The sequence below is a fragment of the Coturnix japonica genome, chromosome 3 (assembly GCF_054131305.1).
Source record: "Coturnix japonica strain WE chromosome 3, WE-NBRP24, whole genome shotgun sequence".
NCBI classification, from domain to species: Eukaryota; Metazoa; Chordata; class Aves; order Galliformes; family Phasianidae; genus Coturnix; species Coturnix japonica.
In genome coordinates, this window is record NC_140665.1 from 8,402,131 (window position 1) to 8,418,792 (window position 16,662).

Here is a 16,662-nt window from a genome sequence, read left to right on the forward strand (position 1 = left end):
TTGGCCTTTGGGGCTGTAGGCACACATTGCTGGCTCATGTTCAAGTTCTCATCCACTGGAACTCCTAAGTGCTTTTCTGCAGGGCTGCTCTCTAGGAGTTCCTTGCTCAGTCTGTACATGTATCTGGCCCAGGTGCAGCACCTTCCACTTGGCCTTGTTGAATCTCATTAAGTTCTCAGGGATGCACTCCTCAAGTTTATTCAAGACTCTTTGGATAGAATTTCTACCTTCTGTTGTGTCAGTTCAGCCTAGTGTCGTCAACATACTTGCCAAGGGTATGCTTCTTCCCGCTGTCTTAAGTCACTACCATAGATGTTAAAGAAAGCTGGTCCTGAGACTGACACCTGGCAGACCCCGCCTGTGACCAGCCTCTTCCTGGGCATTCATCTGTTGACCACACTCCTCTGGCTGCCACCATCCAGCCCGTTCTTTATCCACTGAATCATCCTGCCGTGTCCTCCAATTTAAGGTTATCCCTAAATGTGGATGTGGTGCGTGTCAGAGGCCTTGCACAAGTCCAGGATGATGACATCGGTTGCTCTTCCTTTGTCTGCTTTGCCTACTGATACCATCGCTCCATCGTGGGTGTCCACCATATTGGTCAAGCATAAACTTGCCCTTGTTTGAAGCCATTCTGGCTGTCTTGGATCAGCTCCTTTTCTTGCATGTGTCTTAAGAAGGTTTCCAGGAGGATCTCTTGCACAGTCTTGCCATATGCAAACATAACACTCACCATCTTACAGTTCTCCAGAACTTTCTTTCTATTAAAACTTGAAATGAAGTTTTCTTAATTCCTATCAGCAGAGACTTCTTCTGAAAGCTGTGACTGTTTGGATATGTTGGAAAGTGACTTGGTAACTACATCAGCCAGTTTTTTTCCAGACTCTGAGGTGCATGTCATCAGACCTCATACGTAGGCTTAGTCACATTCAGTCTTACCAGGTGGTCTTGAACATACTTTCTTCTTCAAGTGGGAGATGTGTTGGTCTCCCAGCTCCCACCTAGAGGCTTAAGGACTAGGGAGTCAGGGGGAGCCTGAATGCCAGTGAAGACTGAGGCAAAGATATTGTTCAGTATCTGCTTTCTCATTGTCTGTTGTGGCCTTTTTTCTAATTTATCAGAAGGGGGGTAGTCTCTCCTTGCCAGTGAATTGTGAGGACAAATTTAATACTATTCTAATTTCTTCTTAACATTTTGGCAGATCATAGTGACTGTCTTAGAAGAACATTGCTAAATATTTCAGAGGAAAAACTAAGTGTGCACTGGTGCAATTGTAAAATATTCTTCTGCGGGTTTGAGGAAGGTAATGTTCTTGGAACAGTTCGTGCCTTTACTTCACTGTTTTATTACAGTTATTACAACAATTGTTAATACATATTTTAAAAAAGCTATTTCTCTTCACAGATTGAGGATTATGAAGAAGAACCAGTGCTACGGCCAGGTTGTAAGGAATATTTTTGGCTGTTGTGCAAACTAATTGATAACATACATGTCAAAGATGCAAGTCAGGTAGGTTTTGCTTTGCAGTCTGAAAAACGTTTGTTTTTTTAATTTGATTATTCAGGTTACTTTTATATGAGTGTTAGTGGCTTTTAATGAAGATATAGTGAACTGTGAGGAACACCTCTTGGGTCATTCCCTTCACTACTTTCTGATGTATATTTAGCAATTCTTGACCAAGAGAAGCTACAAGGCACATGTATTGCAGAGCTGAGAAGAGGGGATTGGGTGTTTTACACAAGGAGAGTGAACTATGTGAATCTGAGACATAGTGAATATGGTAATTACTAGGAGAGAATGGTTGTTGATACTTTCTTCACGGTCTAAAGAGGCAGAAATACAAGACAAAAAAAAAAATTACTTAACAGCCAGTTAGCTGTTACGGTCAGGAAAACTATCCTCATCTTTTGAGACACTTTTAAGGTGCCTTCTGCAGCTGTTTTTACTAGTTGCAGATACTGCATAAATCTCTGATTTATTCTCAGTGCTCTGACTCTATTCTGGGAAGTAAACAAAGGTAAAGCCTTAATCCCGTTTTCTGCAGGGTTGAAAAAGTCTTGCCTTCCTTTAACATTTTATCCAACCAGAGGCCATAATTTTGTCTCCCCTGGCTTTCATCCACACAGTTTCCTTCAATTTACATTTTAGTAATTCTCTCCTGCTTTTTGCTCAAGCAAGAAATGATACCTGGTTTTTTGAAACTTCAAATGACTGAATGTGTATCCCTCTGAGAAATAACAAACGTTTTTCTTTTAAGTAGTACTATTCAATGTTTTGGATTTTGTTGGGTTTTTGTTGTTTTTTTTTTTCCCAATATGACAGAGTATATTATCAAGATCTTGAACTGAAGGAAAAATTTCAACTCCACATTGCTGATTCTAAAAAGCAACTGTATCGTGTTTCTAAAAATGTATTAAAATGTTATTACTAAAACATTAAAAAGATGAGTTTTCATTGTCCCTGATATTCTGTGTATGCTAACGCGTTTTTTATCCAAAAGCATAATCATAGTTTCAGAATGGGCTTGCAAGTTGTAATTCTTAAAGTACATCATTCTCTTGCATTTAAATTGCATTATGTTTCTTTTTAATCAGACCACGCTGCTTGATCTAGATGCGCTAGCAAGACATCTCGCTGACTGCATTCGGAGGTATGGTTTGGAAGCAGTAATGTCTTTTATAAAATGTATTATATGTATGTCTCGCTCCAATTTAGGAGTGAGGCAAGGTTCTTTTGATATGTTATGCCCGGCATGAGATTAAGAAGAAAAGCATTTAAATGTTGATCCGACCAGTTTATTAGAAATAATAGACAGCAGAGGTGATGGGGAAAGGAGAGCGGTGAATACCAACATTATGGTGATGGGGACGGGAAAGTAGGCGATAGAAAAAGTAGGAAAAGAGGCAAGAATTGCTTAAAAGCAGGGAATAGTCACCACCTGGATGCAGCAGCGTCCCGTTGCACGTTGTTTCGTTGATCTGGGGCAAAATAGGCGTAGGGGAGAGCAGCAGCAGAGTGGTGGGCTGCAAGCAGCAGATCGGTTCAGCACAGAGCAGGCGGTCTGAGTAGCGAGGTCTCAAGAAACAGAGTCTCAAGCAGCAATCCCAGGAGAGACAGTAGGCAGCAGTAGGACGACGGTGGAGGAATCAGAGGTCAGGTACCTAAAAGTTTCTTCAGCATGCAGGCATCTTCTTCAGCATGCAGGTGTTCACGTAGAGAGGCATCTAATGACAGAAAGCCTCCTTGTTTCCGTACTGAGGCATCTGGTGTCAGAAAACCTCAATTCGGGGTTTGTCCGTGCCCTTTTTATCCTTCTTATTCTCAGCCTTCGAGACATTTCTGGAAGGCTCGGGTCAGAGTCCTGTGAATTCCTCAAAGATGGCCATCTTCCTTGAGATAGGCCCACACAAAAAGACCACTTTAGGGCCATTAATCTGCATCTTATCTCCCTTTCGAAGCTCCCGGTCTTGTCCATCTCTTAAACAAAGGTATTTCTCGAACCTTGGTTCCTGTGTGTCTCAGACAAAGGGAGTCCTGGAACCTTGGCCAGGACTTGCCTGAACTTGTCCATTTCAGCAAACTTTTGAGACAATAGTGTAAAAAGCATGGCCTCTTACAATGTATTGTTAGTGAAACAAATAGTTTTAACATTTCTTCTATATTTGTTTATGTGTAGCAGAGAAATCCTTGACCATCAAGATGGCAATATAGAAGATGATGGACTTACAGGACTGCTTCGTCTCTCTACAAGTGTTATTAAGCACAAGCCACCCTTTAAATTTTCTCGTGAAGGGCAGGTAAGAAAAGAACACTGACAAACTGTGAAGACTTGTAGGTAGCATCACCTTACTGTCCTTTTTTCATGTCACCTTTTTCTCTTTGTCTTGGTTGCAGGGCTCTTTATTTGAAGGTGTCACTTCTAGCTTTGGGTATTGTTGATTAGAACACACGTATCTCTCATTCCTTTATTTATATATAGTACATTTAGTCTCTTTCCTTTCTAAATATATTTCATTTTGAGATAGAGTTCTTATCCTAGTGATTTGCTATATTAACTAGCTTAAAAATCTGATTTAAAAATTGCTGCTTTTTAGCTGTATCCTGGGATATTTCTGATGTAAAAATAGTTTTGAGACTCTGTGCTTAGACAGTGGCAAATGTGTTACAAAATGTGCTACATTCTGCCTGTAGAGACAGTAAGCTGAGAGAGTGGTCAGGCAGTGGAAGCAGTTAAACAGTTCTTGCTGTGTATTGTTGGGCCACGCTATGTTGGGAAGAGAGATTGTTGTCCGAATATTGAAGTGACTTTGCCAGGTCCATTGGATAAGCAGATACTTGCATGTAAAGCCATCTGTAAAAGCTGACTTCAACTAACATGTTTTTCTTTCCATAAAATAATTCCAAAAGTACTATTATTGTCTGCACTTCTTAAAAGTTTTAAAAGACTACTATGTACTGCGCTTAGAATTTGTGTATTCCAAATATGGAGGGGTTGCAAATTAAATTAGAGCAATAATTCACTTAATGGAGTGCAATTTGGAGGGAAGATTATGTAGAAACTAGAAGAGGTGGGCAAAGATCACATTTATGTAGATCGGACGTATGAAGAGTATGAGAAGAATACAGAATGGAAGCCTAACTAGATAGTAGTGTGCTGTACAGAATCTTAAAAAGCATTGCTTGTGTGCATTATATCACAGGGAGGCCAAAAATTTGTTTGTAAGAATGGATGAGTGTCAACAGCGTAACACACACAGTGAACTTACCTAAACCAATTTGGCTTTGCCAAGACACAGGAACCAAATAGATTGCCTAAGTCGTGATCTAATATCTTTTTTTTTTTTTTTTAATGCTATATAAAGTTAAGAATACTTGAACTGCACATTATAAAGCTCATTGTCTGATAGTTATTTCACTGAGCTATCATAGAACTAGCGAAGAGTTTTGTACTGTGTTCCTTGTAATGGAACAGGACTGTGAAACCCCATGTTTCCCTTTGAATAACAGCTGGTTATAAGAATATCCAGGAAAATATACTGGCAAAATACTGAAGTCTTACCCAGAGGGCTCTGATGTTCTGCATGTGCCGCTTTTTTCCCTTCAGATTACTTGGGAAGATTTTGTTGGTGATGTTTTTTTGTTTTGTTTTTTTAAGTGATTGACAAATATTATCAATCAAGGTCACATTTTGTGACAGCAATAGATAGTCATTCCACGTTTTTGTTGTTTTTGTAGATAATCACTATCTACCTTATTATTTCTAGTTTCTGGTTTTCTTTCTAGTACAGTTGAGTTTTTGCATATATCCTCTTCCCTGCTTCAATATGTGTCAGGTTTATTCAGACATGGAAACAATAAGAGGGAAAATTAGAAGATCTCTGAAGTGACTTATTTTCTAGTGTTAAAGACTACAGTTAAAGGTGACTGGTGTGTTAGGACACCTGTTTGAAAAAGGCTGCAGCGCAGCATTAGGATAATGCAGCTTGACAGCACAGTCCAGAACTCTGTGTTCTCTATGCTGCTGGTCTGCTGATGAGCTATAGCTGTCTACACCTGGCAAATATTAGAAATAGAAAGGAATCAGACTCGATGAGCACTTAAGATCATAGCATGTCCTGAGTTGTAAAGGACATACAAAGATCATAAAGACTGAGCCCGGTCTCCACTTAGGACTGTTCAAAATTCAAACTCTGTTTGAGAGCAGTGTCTAAATGTTCCCTGAGCTCTGGCAGTTCAGGATCATGGCCACTGTGCTATGGAGGTTGTTTTATGCCCACCACCCTCTGAAGAAACTGAAGCTGAAGAAACCCAGGCACCTTAGCTACTCCTCATGCTGTTCCCTCAGAACGTTCCTCAGCTTTGTAGCCATTTTTTTGGTACTGTCTAATGTATTTTGATGTCCTTATGTTTTGGTGCCCAAACCTGCACAATGTGCTGGAGGTGGGGCTGTGTTACTTCCAAGAACCAAGTATCCATTTATTCCTAATTTTATGCAGAGTGTGATTTAAGCACATTTCCATGTTGTGGAGAAATCTGGAACTATCTTGGCTGGGAGAAGACCCGTCAGTGCTTTTTAGAGATAGACAGGTGACAGTTGTTGCAAGATTTCATGTTAGTGCCATAGGAATTTCTCTGTACAGTGGAACAAAGCTTTTTTTTTTTACGCTGATTTTCTTGTGTACCCTGTAGGAGGCCATCTTTTGGAAGAATTTAGATTTTGTTTAGCTTTTACATTAGCAGCGTGGTCTTAACCTCAGAAAGCTTCTTAGCTGAATATACCTGAGTAGGGAAATCTAAGATGATGTCCAGTCAGCATGAAGTATAATGGTGGTATTGGCATCCTGTACTCTACAAATGGGAAGAATTCCATCCCTGTGAAGTTGAAGAAGCCACACGTAGAGTAATGATAAATAGATATGTAGCCAAAGATAAAAGAGAAGATTTATTGTCTGATCATGTAGACAACTGACATGATACACTTTAAACATGACTTAATTAAATACAATTTGTTAAGTTTGCAGCCATTTTATTGCAACACTGAACAGTATACTCTGATTCATCTCATCAGCTCTGGGCATAAATAATGCAAATGAATTGCCGGTTGTTTAAGGGATTTTTCTGAAGTACTGCTTTTTAAATTCTGTCTAATTTCTTCTTTCTTTTTCTCTCATTATATCACTTAGATGACTGATTACTAATGACCACTTTATAGCTGAAAGGTGGAGGGAGGCTCTTCACCTTTCTGTGTTTATTTGGAAGTGCTGCAGTTCTAGAAGCTTGTGACTACCCTTTTTTACATAGATTGTCATTTTTTCATCATCTTTTTAATATATTGCTTTTGTTATAATTTTGTCAAAATACATTGACTCAACATAAGAAAAAATACTGAACTTTAAATGTATCCAACTCAGTTTATTAGTGTATTAATCTTGAAAGCTAAACATCAGTAAAGTTGTATGTTGTCCAGTGGCAGCATGACTGTGCATAGTTACACTTAGTGCCTTTTATAGTTCAGGTAAAATTCCAGGTAAGAAAGAATGCAAAAGTATACTTGCAGTATATATGATATATAATTCAATGCTTGTTTTGTGGTTAAATAGTGATTCATGAAATCATGAAGTTTACATGCTGTCTACAAGCAACTAGTCTTAGGCATTACTGAAAATGCATGTATGTTATTGGTCCAGGTGACTTATCAGTCATGAATTAAGCATATTCTGTCATTCTTTTCCAGTGGAAATGTTTCTCTTTAGGCTGTGTTGTAAGTATATTATGTAATATAAAGAAATTTATGTGATTCAAAGGAAATTGTTCTAATTTGCAGTTCAGAACTTGTGCAGGAGTCAGAAGTTCTGTATGTGATAAAGTCCAGAAAGTCTATAGAAATTTCTTGAATATTGGTAATGGCTGTCTTCTTTTAAGATTGTATCCAAACTTCTAAGCCTGCTGACTGAATTGTTTTACAGGAGTTTCTGAGAGACATCTTCAATCTTTTGTTCTTGCTGCCAAGTTTAAAAGATAGACAACAGCCAAAATGCAAGTCTCACTCTTCAAGGGCTGCTGCATATGACTTGTTGGTAGAAGTGGTAAAGGGGTCCGTTGAAAACTACAGGCTACTCCACAACTGGGTTATGGCACAACATATGCAGTGTAAGAACCTTCATTCATACATAGTTTTCAAGTATTTTGTGGGAAGACTTTTCTTTTGCATTTTCTGTTTGTTTTGGTTTGCGTTTCAATTTCTGAATTTATCAAGTATTGTAAAGAAAATGGGATTATACTCATTATATGAACTCCTGCTCTGAAGACTCTGCATGTTTATGATTGTTATACTGAGCCAACACTGTGAAAAGTAGTGAGAGCATGGAGTTTGTTTTCTCCTGAAGTGTGTCTCTGTTTAATGACTAATAATAATGGGCTGTTGAGAATGCTTAGGTGGAAACAAAGAAGTTTAAAGGTAACACTGCATGTTTTTTTGTTTGTTTGTTTAGCTTAATCTGGATTTTTGTACTTGCCAGATGTAGTAGTAAAGTAAGACATGGCTGCCACTAACACTTCTTTTAAATCCTTTCCCTTTGCAGTGCTACTAGTTAGTTCTCCATCATTACTTGCAGTAGTGTCACTACACAGATGTAGGCATCATTTGTTCTGTCTTGCCATTCTACTTAGTAAAATGTTCCTTACTGCTTCTACTAATTTCCATCATGTTCTTGGTTATAACATTTTCATTTTGCAGCTCGGTGGAGAAATTTTCAGTCATGGTCATCATCTAGTCTGACCACGTGTTGTGCCTTCTGTTCTGCAGCTTTATTCCTCATACTCCTAACAAATTGAAGCTAGGATGTTCTTTAGAGATTCCTTTAAATTAAATACTGCAATATAGTGCAGTTTTGAAAATGCAGCTTGTTAAATGTTACCTAGTTTATGGCCCTTGGGACCAAGTAATTTCTCGTGAGAAATTTCTTAGAAAATTCCTGAAAGCCCTTTGCCACATACGTGTGGGATACTCCAGGTGTTCTAACGAAGTATAAAGAAGTCATCTGGTTTTTTTGTAATTGCAATTTGATGAATCATGGTTGAGAGGTGGGCCCCGGCTAACCTCATGAAGTTCCACAAGGACAAGTGCAAAGTCGTGTACCTGGGTCAGGGCAGATATCAAGCACAGATACAGGCTGGTGGAAAATGACTTGAGAGCATCCCTGAGGAGAAGGATTTGGGAGTGTTAGCTTATGAGAGGTCCAGCATGAGCCAGCAGTGTGTGCTTGCAGCCCAGAAGGCCAACTGCATCGTGGGGTCTGCATCAAGAGAAATGAGACCAGCAGGTCGAGGGAGGTGATTCTGCTTCTCTACTCTGCTCTTGTGAGACCCCATCCGGAGTACTGTGTCCAGATATGGAGTCCCCAACACATGAAGGATAGGGAGTTGTTGGAGCGGATCCAGAGGAGGGCCATGAAGATGATCAGAGGGCTGGAGTACCTCTCCTAGAGGACAGGCTGAGAGAGCTGGGCTCTTCAGCCTGGAGAAGAGGAGGCTTTGAGGAGAACGTGTAGTAGCCTTCCAGTACCTGAGGGTGTCTACAGGAAAGCTGGGGTGGGACTATTATAAGGACATGTAATGACAAGATGAGGGGAATGGTATTAAACCAGAAAAGGCAGATTTTAGACTAGATACTAGGAAGAAATTTTTTACTGTGAAGGTGGTGAGACACTGGAGCAGGTTGCCCAGCGAGGTTGTGAATGCCCCCTCCCTGGAAGCACTCAAGGCCAGGCAGGATAGGGCTGTGGGCAACCTGTTCTAGAGGGATGTATCCCTTCCTATAGATGGGTGTTGGAACTAGATGATCTTAAAGGTCCCTTCCAACCTAAACCAGTCTATGATTGTCTGTGATAATGCCATTCTGAAACGAGCTTCTCTTCTGAAAATACTCGCTTCATGTGGGATTAGTAAAATGCAGATATATATTTTACTCCCTAACTTACATCTTTGGGTGAGGAAACAATGTTTTGCTTTCTTTCAGTGTGACGGGGCAGTACATGTGAATGGGTAGTAGAACTAAATTTGTGCCCTGGGGGAATGACTAATATGACCTTTGAGTGTCTGTGTTGTACATTACTAATTCCCAGCATGTTGTCCGTGTTGCTTGTTTAGGCAGTGAATGTGTTGTGAGAAAAAGAGCATGTGCTATGGTTGGCTGAGAAGCTGTTTTGCTTCCATTTTAGTTAAAGTTTTTGCATGATTCCCTAATAGCAGCACTTATTCATAATGCAGTGCATTTAATGGAAAAGTAAGGAGAAGAGATAATTGAATAAAAAATGAGAGACAGCAGTAAGACTAGAAAGTAAGTTCTAATAAGCAGACTTAGGGAGAGTAGCACTGCAGAGAGAGAATTTTTTTCCGTTGTACTCTTTTCAGTGAAACAAAGCAGCAGTGAATGCTGAGATTTAGAAACTGAGCTTTGGCTAAGCACTCAGTTCAACAGAATGCCTGCTTTCCCAAATCATCATTTTTCATATCACCTGTTTGTGGTCAGTGATCAGGAGACAAAATTCTAGATTATTGTGTGGATGACAGTGTTGCCTTGAAGTTGTTAACAGCAAGAGGTATAAATAATGATAACTTAAAAAAAAAAAACTCAAAATTACTTTTCTGATGTACCCATAATGCATTTTCTTAAAGCGTGGATGCCGTCTGGCTCATGTTTGATGCAGAATGCAGAAACTGAATGTATTTTAGTAACACAAGCGTACAGTTCTTAATTTCTCTTCTGTTTTTGGAAGTTAACTTTTAATATTTCTTTTGTGCATCCGTGATTCGTACTTTTCAGCTTCCCATGCACCTTACAAGTGGGATTATTGGCCACATGATGATGTTCGAGCTGAATGTCGATTTGTGGGGCTGACTAATCTAGGAGCAACTTGTTACTTGGCATCGACTATTCAGCAGCTGTATATGATACCAGAAGCCAGACAAGCAATCTTTACTGCAAAGGTATGGCTAGTATCTTACGTTCCATATTTGGATTTTGTTAGAAGTTTAAATGTAATGCCAATGGAAAGGCTGATAAAGTATAGATTTGACTTACTGTTTACAAACTAATATTTCTTCAACACTTTTGTTTACTTTTTGGTTGGGTTCTTTTGCTGATGTCTAAGGTGAAGAGATTCTAAAAAATATGTATTTGTAATGCATTGTATTGTATGCAATTGCTGGTGACCTCATCATTTTTTTATTATAATTAACTTACTGTTAGTTGTAACTTAACTTCTTCTACTAACAGCCATTTATAAATAAAAATAAGAAGTAAACTATAAAAAAGAAGCTGCTGGCCTTGCAAGTGCAATATACTCCATAGAGGATCAATCAGAATTCCCCATGAATTGGGGGAAACAAAATCAAAGGTTACCGTAGTCTTTTCTGATAAATACAAAAAGTTCCTAATTGAAGTGAGTTTTTAGAAAATGGAGTTAACTTTTGACACACTTTTAATGTTGTCATTGCCAAAAAATTCACAGGAACTGTTATATATGCGTGTAAAATAATGTACTGTGTTCATACACACTGTTGTTTTCCTTGATTATAGTAGAGGTTGCCTAGTTTGGTTTTTTTTCCATTTTATTAATTTAAAATATTACTACTTCATCTTAAGGGCTGTTTTGGGAGGGTTTAAGCAAAAAGTAAGGCTTTCTTTTGTCAATTTCTTTCAGTATTCAGAAGATATGAAACACAAGACCACTCTACTAGAGCTCCAGAAAATGTTTACATACTTAATGGTAGGTAATGGTAATGTAATGGTAATAGTACTTAATGGTAATCCTCTGCGAAAGAGGATATTTTATGAAGTATCCTATTTCTTAAAAAAAAAAGGAAAAAAAGGAAAAATCTAGTTACCGCTGTGTGTGAATTCTCGGTGGCATTGAATCCTAAGTTGACTGTCTTAACTGAAATAGTTTTTAACCGCTTGAAAGCTGTAATTCAGTAAATCCGTATAAGCTGATCATAAGTATATTATAAGTATTATAAGTATAATCATTATAGTTTTTGTGAAGGGGCAGTGCAAATCCTAATCATAGGCCAGCACTTGGCCTTGTTGAACCTCATCCCATTCAACTCAGCCCAGAGATCCAGCTTATCTAGATTCCTCTGAAGGGCCTTCCTGCCCTTGCAGATGACAGTTGGGAGGTGGTGTCAATCTGCCTGAGGTTCTGGGTCCTGCACTTAGGCCACGTAGCCTCATGCAGCGCTATAAGCTTGGGGCTGAGTGGCTCGATGACTGTGATAAGGAAAGGGACTGGGGGGTGTTGGTTGATGCTTGGCTGAGCATGAGCCGACAGTGTGCCCAGGTGGCCAAAAGGGCCAACAGCATCCTGGCATGTATAAGAAAGAGTGTGACCAGTAGGAGCAGGGCGGTAATCATCCCTCTGTACTCAGCACCTGTGAGGCCACATCTCGAGTACTGTGTTCAGTTTTGGTCTCCTCAGTACGAGAAAGACATTGAGGCTCTGAAACACGTCCAGAGAAGGGCAGTGGAACCAGTGAGGGGTCTGGAGCACAGGTCTTATGAGGAGTGGCTCAGGGAGCTGGGATTGTTTAGCCCGGAGAAGAGGAGGCTCAGAGGAGACCTCATTACACTGTACAACTTCCTGAAGGAAGGTTATGGTGAGGAGAGGCTTGGCCTCTTTTCCCAGGTAACAAACAGGACCTGAGGAAATGGCTGCAGCTTCTATCATAAGAGATTTAAAGTAGACATTAGGAAGAACTTTTTCTCTCAGAGAGTGGTCAGGCACTGGAATGGCTGCCCAGGGAGGCGGTGGAATCGCCGTCCTTGGCAGTGTTCAAGAGGCGTCTGGATGAGGAGCTACGAGATATGGTTTAGTGGTCTGCTGTAGCTACAGTAATGGGAGGACAGTTGGACTAGATGATCTTGTAGGTCCTTTCCAACCTTGTGATTCTATGATTCTAATGTCTGTTGTGGCCTCTTTTCTAATTTATCAGAGGGCGTAGTCTCCCCTTGCCAGTGAAATGAGAGAACAAATTTAATACTAATTTCTTCTTCTGCTTTGTCTACTGGTACCATCTTTCCTTCATAGATGGCTACCAGATTGTTAAGGATTTATTATTATTTATATCTTTACAAAGGACTTAGTTCCAACCAGGTAATATGGTGAGGAATGGCCATAAGGAAACACCTTATGGCCACATGTGATACAAAGAAAATTATAGGCATGTCAGTTTTTGCAAGGATACCGTTCTCCTGTGAACAGGTTCTGTATCTTCAGCGTGCAAGACATTGGAATAGGTAATACATTATACAACAACTTTTTAGAATTCAAGTTTTTTTCTCTGACTGATCTCTTGCATTGGATAACTAGATGTAGTTTTTATTAATTACGTCAATATCTAAGTCTACAGTGTTCTGAAATCCTTAAGTACTCTCTGATGCTTATAGTACCATATATTGTATCTGAGTAGATAGTAAAAGACCTGAACGTTTCATGTCTTCAGTCAGGGATTTGTTAATGATGGCTTCCTTTATTAAATATTTTAAATAATATCTTACTTATCATTATTAATAATGAGTATCATAATGATGGAAGTTTAAACTTATTTTTCCACTGTCATGTACATTTAAATGTTTAGGTAACTTTGTTGCCTAAGATATGTATGTTGACATTTGCATGCCTTCGTTCGGTGTATCTATGTAACATAAAAGTGCAAGACTTTGTGGTTGATTTAATATTTTTTTCCTAAAGGAAAGTGAATGTAAAGCATATAATCCAAGGCCCTTTTGTAAAACTTATACCATGGATAAGCAGCCACTGAACACTGGAGAGCAGAAAGATATGACTGAGTTCTTCACTGACCTGATCACAAAAATAGAAGAGATGTCTCCAGAACTGGTGAGTTATTGAGAGGTAGCAAAAGAGAGCTTGAAAAGTTATGGATTTGCTCAAATATCCTTGACATAAGTTATTAATTCGTTCACAGAAAAACACAGTGAAAAGTTTGTTTGGAGGTGTTATTACAAACAATGTTGTTTCCTTGGTAAGTAATTTTTCCCTATCCTTATGTTTTCAAGATATTTTTAACCTCTCAAAACAGTTATTTCATTGCATTTCTCTTACATTGCTGTGATTTAGGATTGTGAACATGTAAGTCAGACTGCTGAAGAGTTCTATACAGTAAGATGCCAGGTAGCAGATATGAAGAATATTTACGTAAGTAATGCCAGGTTCAAACGGATTAAAATAGATGGCAAGTGTAAAAGTGTAATAGAAGACTTCATATTAAACATGTAGTTGATATCTTTTTCTGTGCTGTAGTTTAGGTACTTCTAGGTTGATATTATGCAATAATTCAGTAAAACTGTTTCATGTTTTCAGTGCAGTGTGCTCTTGGAATGGAATAAAGACTGTGTTACTAGCAATAGTCATACTCTTGTGTTTGAAAAATGTATGAGAACAGTAAAAAAAGATTTTATTACATATGTACTGCTGCTTATTAAGTTAATTTAAAACTTATACCAAGGTAATTCTAGGTTACTGGGTTTTGTAAATAACTATTCTAATCCCCACACTTGGAATTTGGATTTAGAGCACCTGAATTCTTTGGGAAAGCTCAGAATATTGAGTGCCATTTACCTGAATTCTCTTCTGAATTTTGTGTTTGGGTTTCGAGGAACTGATCTACCTCTAATAATGTTGTACTCTTCAGAAGAAAAGTTTAATAGCATGCTTTCTTCATACTATTTTGTCACATATGATGAGTTTTTTCATGACTTGTGGATATGTTGATTAAACTTGCTGTAAGACTAGGAGAGAGGTTTTGAAAAGCAGACCCTGTAAGCACAAGAGATACTATCTAAGATAAAAATGAACTTCTGTATTTGTTATTATGCATAGGAATCTCTTGATGAAGTAACTATTAAAGATACCTTGGAAGGTGATAACATGTATACATGTTCTCATTGTGGGAAAAAAGTGCGAGCTGAAAAAAGGTAAGTATAAGAAATATTGGTGAAAATAGAAATATTTTTCTGATGTTTCTTTTTAGTAAATTACAGAAATTACCTTTCCTGATAGATTAATTTTTTAGATGAAACAAGACTGTGGTTTCACTCATTTTACTATTGTGAAAGCCTATGATGATATGGTCCTTATGCAAAGTGAGAACTTTACTAAGAAATCAAATTTTCAAAACAAAGGCATCTTCAAAGATGATCTGCTGGACAGCAAAATGTTCAAGACCATTTTTATGTAAACAATAACAAATACATTGACATCAGTAACTTGAAATCTTTTACTTGTCCAGCTTTTAGAAGATAAATTATTTCAGCATTTCTTCAGTGTTTGTGTTATTCATTACGTAGGATAATTGTGCAGGTTTCATAGTAGCCCGAAATTTCTATGTCTAAAATAGGTATTTTAAAATGTTTAAATATTTTTAGAAGTCTGTTAATGAACAGAGAAATAAAAATATTGCCTTTTGCTTTTACTGGAACTAATAAAATGTAATTCTTAGAGATGAAAGAACTCATAGTTGATTTAGTAGCTATTATAAATGAAAGTAACCTGTTTAGAAATCATTATGTTTATGAGGTATATTGCAAGATTTGTAAAAAGTTGTTAGTGACAGGATAGCAATTCAGTCTGGTGAGGTTTCCATTGTTAAATTCCTTCATGGCTCATTTTACTTTACTGTTTTAGGAAACTGACACACACAGTGAGCAAATTCAGTCCCTTTTCCAAGGCAAAATGCTAAATGAAATTGTTCAGTAAGCTCAATTTGACTTTCCTGCTGCCAGTTACATTACCCTACTCAAAGGCATTATAATTGCTGAATTTTATATGCATGTGATTTATATGTATGTGATGTTTGAAGTAAATGTGTTGAAAATCTTTGTGAAAATACAGGTCAACCAACTAAATCACAACTGCTTTAAATCACTTAGGGCATGTTTTAAGAAACTACCTCGTATCTTAAGCTTCAACACTATGAGATATACATTTAATATGGTAACTATGATGAAGGAGAAAGTGAACACTCATTTTTCATTCCCTCTGCGTTTGGATATGACACCATATACTGAAGATTTCCTCATGGGAAAAAATGACAGAAAAGAAGGTATACCTCCTAGAATTGTAATGCTTGTGGACAATTAAGTTGTTTTAAAAGAAAATCAAAAGGTTTTTTTATTCACCCATATTCTGAAAGGCACACATTTTCTTTAGTGCAGAAAGACCTGTTAATTATTCTTGCTTTTGTGTGCAGTTCAGTTTGAACTATGAAGTTCATTTTTAAAATATGGGGTGGTTACAAATAGTTATACATAGCTTATCACTGGCCTGTTTTGATTTTTCAGAGTAATGGTTGAACTTCAAGAAAGGGCTAACTGATACCATTATAATTATGGTGTGCAAACTTGTTAGCTCTCATCTTTTTAGTATAGTGATGCTTTGCAAAAGTAACTTGCTTTAAGGGAGCTGAGACCTATGCTCTTTGTTCTGGATATGGACTTTCTGGCTGTCATTGTACCCTGCTGAAAAGTTAGGACAAGTTTTAAGCGTAACTGCGGGTCGTGTTTATGTAAGATACAAACATGGAAAGTCATATGCTTAGTAAATAATACTCAGTGTTGTATTATTTAAGGTTTTAAGGAAGACTGCGAATATTTGAAAGAAACTGAGAGTTACGAGTATGATCTCATAGGTGTGACAGTTCATACAGGAACAGCAGATGGTGGACATTATTACAGTTTCATCAGAGATATAGTAAATCCCCATGCTTACAAAAACAACAAATGGTGAGTTATGCAAAGCAAAACTCCATTGATTTGTATATTGAAGTAACTAAAAATTATTGATTTTGCCAACAGTGTTCTGTGTGCTGTGGGTTCTTCTCAAGAGCTCAAGTTTTTGGAATTTGCTATGTGTATGTATGTTGATCTACATATACCTGTTTGTGTGCTGTAGTGGAAGTAGCTGTGGAGAGTCTTGGCCACTGGCAGCAAGAGAATGCCAGGCTAGGGCTTACAGGAGTGCCAGGGCTTGGTTTTTGACATGAGTATTGATGACTGTATTTTATCAGCTTCAGTGCGTATGAACAGTAAGATTTAATAGATCACCCTTCATCATAAAAGGGGGCATACAGCTGTATTAATGATTG

The 16,662-nt window shown here is 38.0% G+C and overlaps 1 protein-coding gene across 13 annotated transcripts in view; it reads left to right on the forward strand.

Moving 5' to 3' along the window:
- USP34 (ubiquitin specific peptidase 34) overlaps window positions 1–16,662 on the forward strand; it is a 129,588-nt gene that overhangs the window by 82,262 nt on the left and 30,664 nt on the right. For 12 of the 13 annotated variants that reach the window (XR_014943785.1, XM_085540996.1, XM_085540991.1 and 9 more), the window contains 12 exons: window positions 1,405–1,509; window positions 2,595–2,650; window positions 3,677–3,797; window positions 7,467–7,650; window positions 10,325–10,488; window positions 11,205–11,270; window positions 13,251–13,397; window positions 13,486–13,542; window positions 13,638–13,715; window positions 14,400–14,494; window positions 15,449–15,621; window positions 16,147–16,300. Coding sequence is in view for 12 of the 13 variants with exons in the window: in XM_085540996.1 (XP_085397122.1) it covers window positions 1,405–1,509; window positions 2,595–2,650; window positions 3,677–3,797; window positions 7,467–7,650; window positions 10,325–10,488; window positions 11,205–11,270; window positions 13,251–13,397; window positions 13,486–13,542; window positions 13,638–13,715; window positions 14,400–14,494; window positions 15,449–15,621; window positions 16,147–16,300 (1,400 nt within the window). In the remaining variant the exon portion in view is untranslated. The remainder of the gene's footprint in view (window positions 1–1,404; window positions 1,510–2,594; window positions 2,651–3,676; window positions 3,798–7,466; window positions 7,651–10,324; window positions 10,489–11,204; window positions 11,271–13,250; window positions 13,398–13,485; window positions 13,543–13,637; window positions 13,716–14,399; window positions 14,495–15,448; window positions 15,622–16,146; window positions 16,301–16,662) is intronic. The other variant, XM_085540993.1, reaches the window with a different exon arrangement.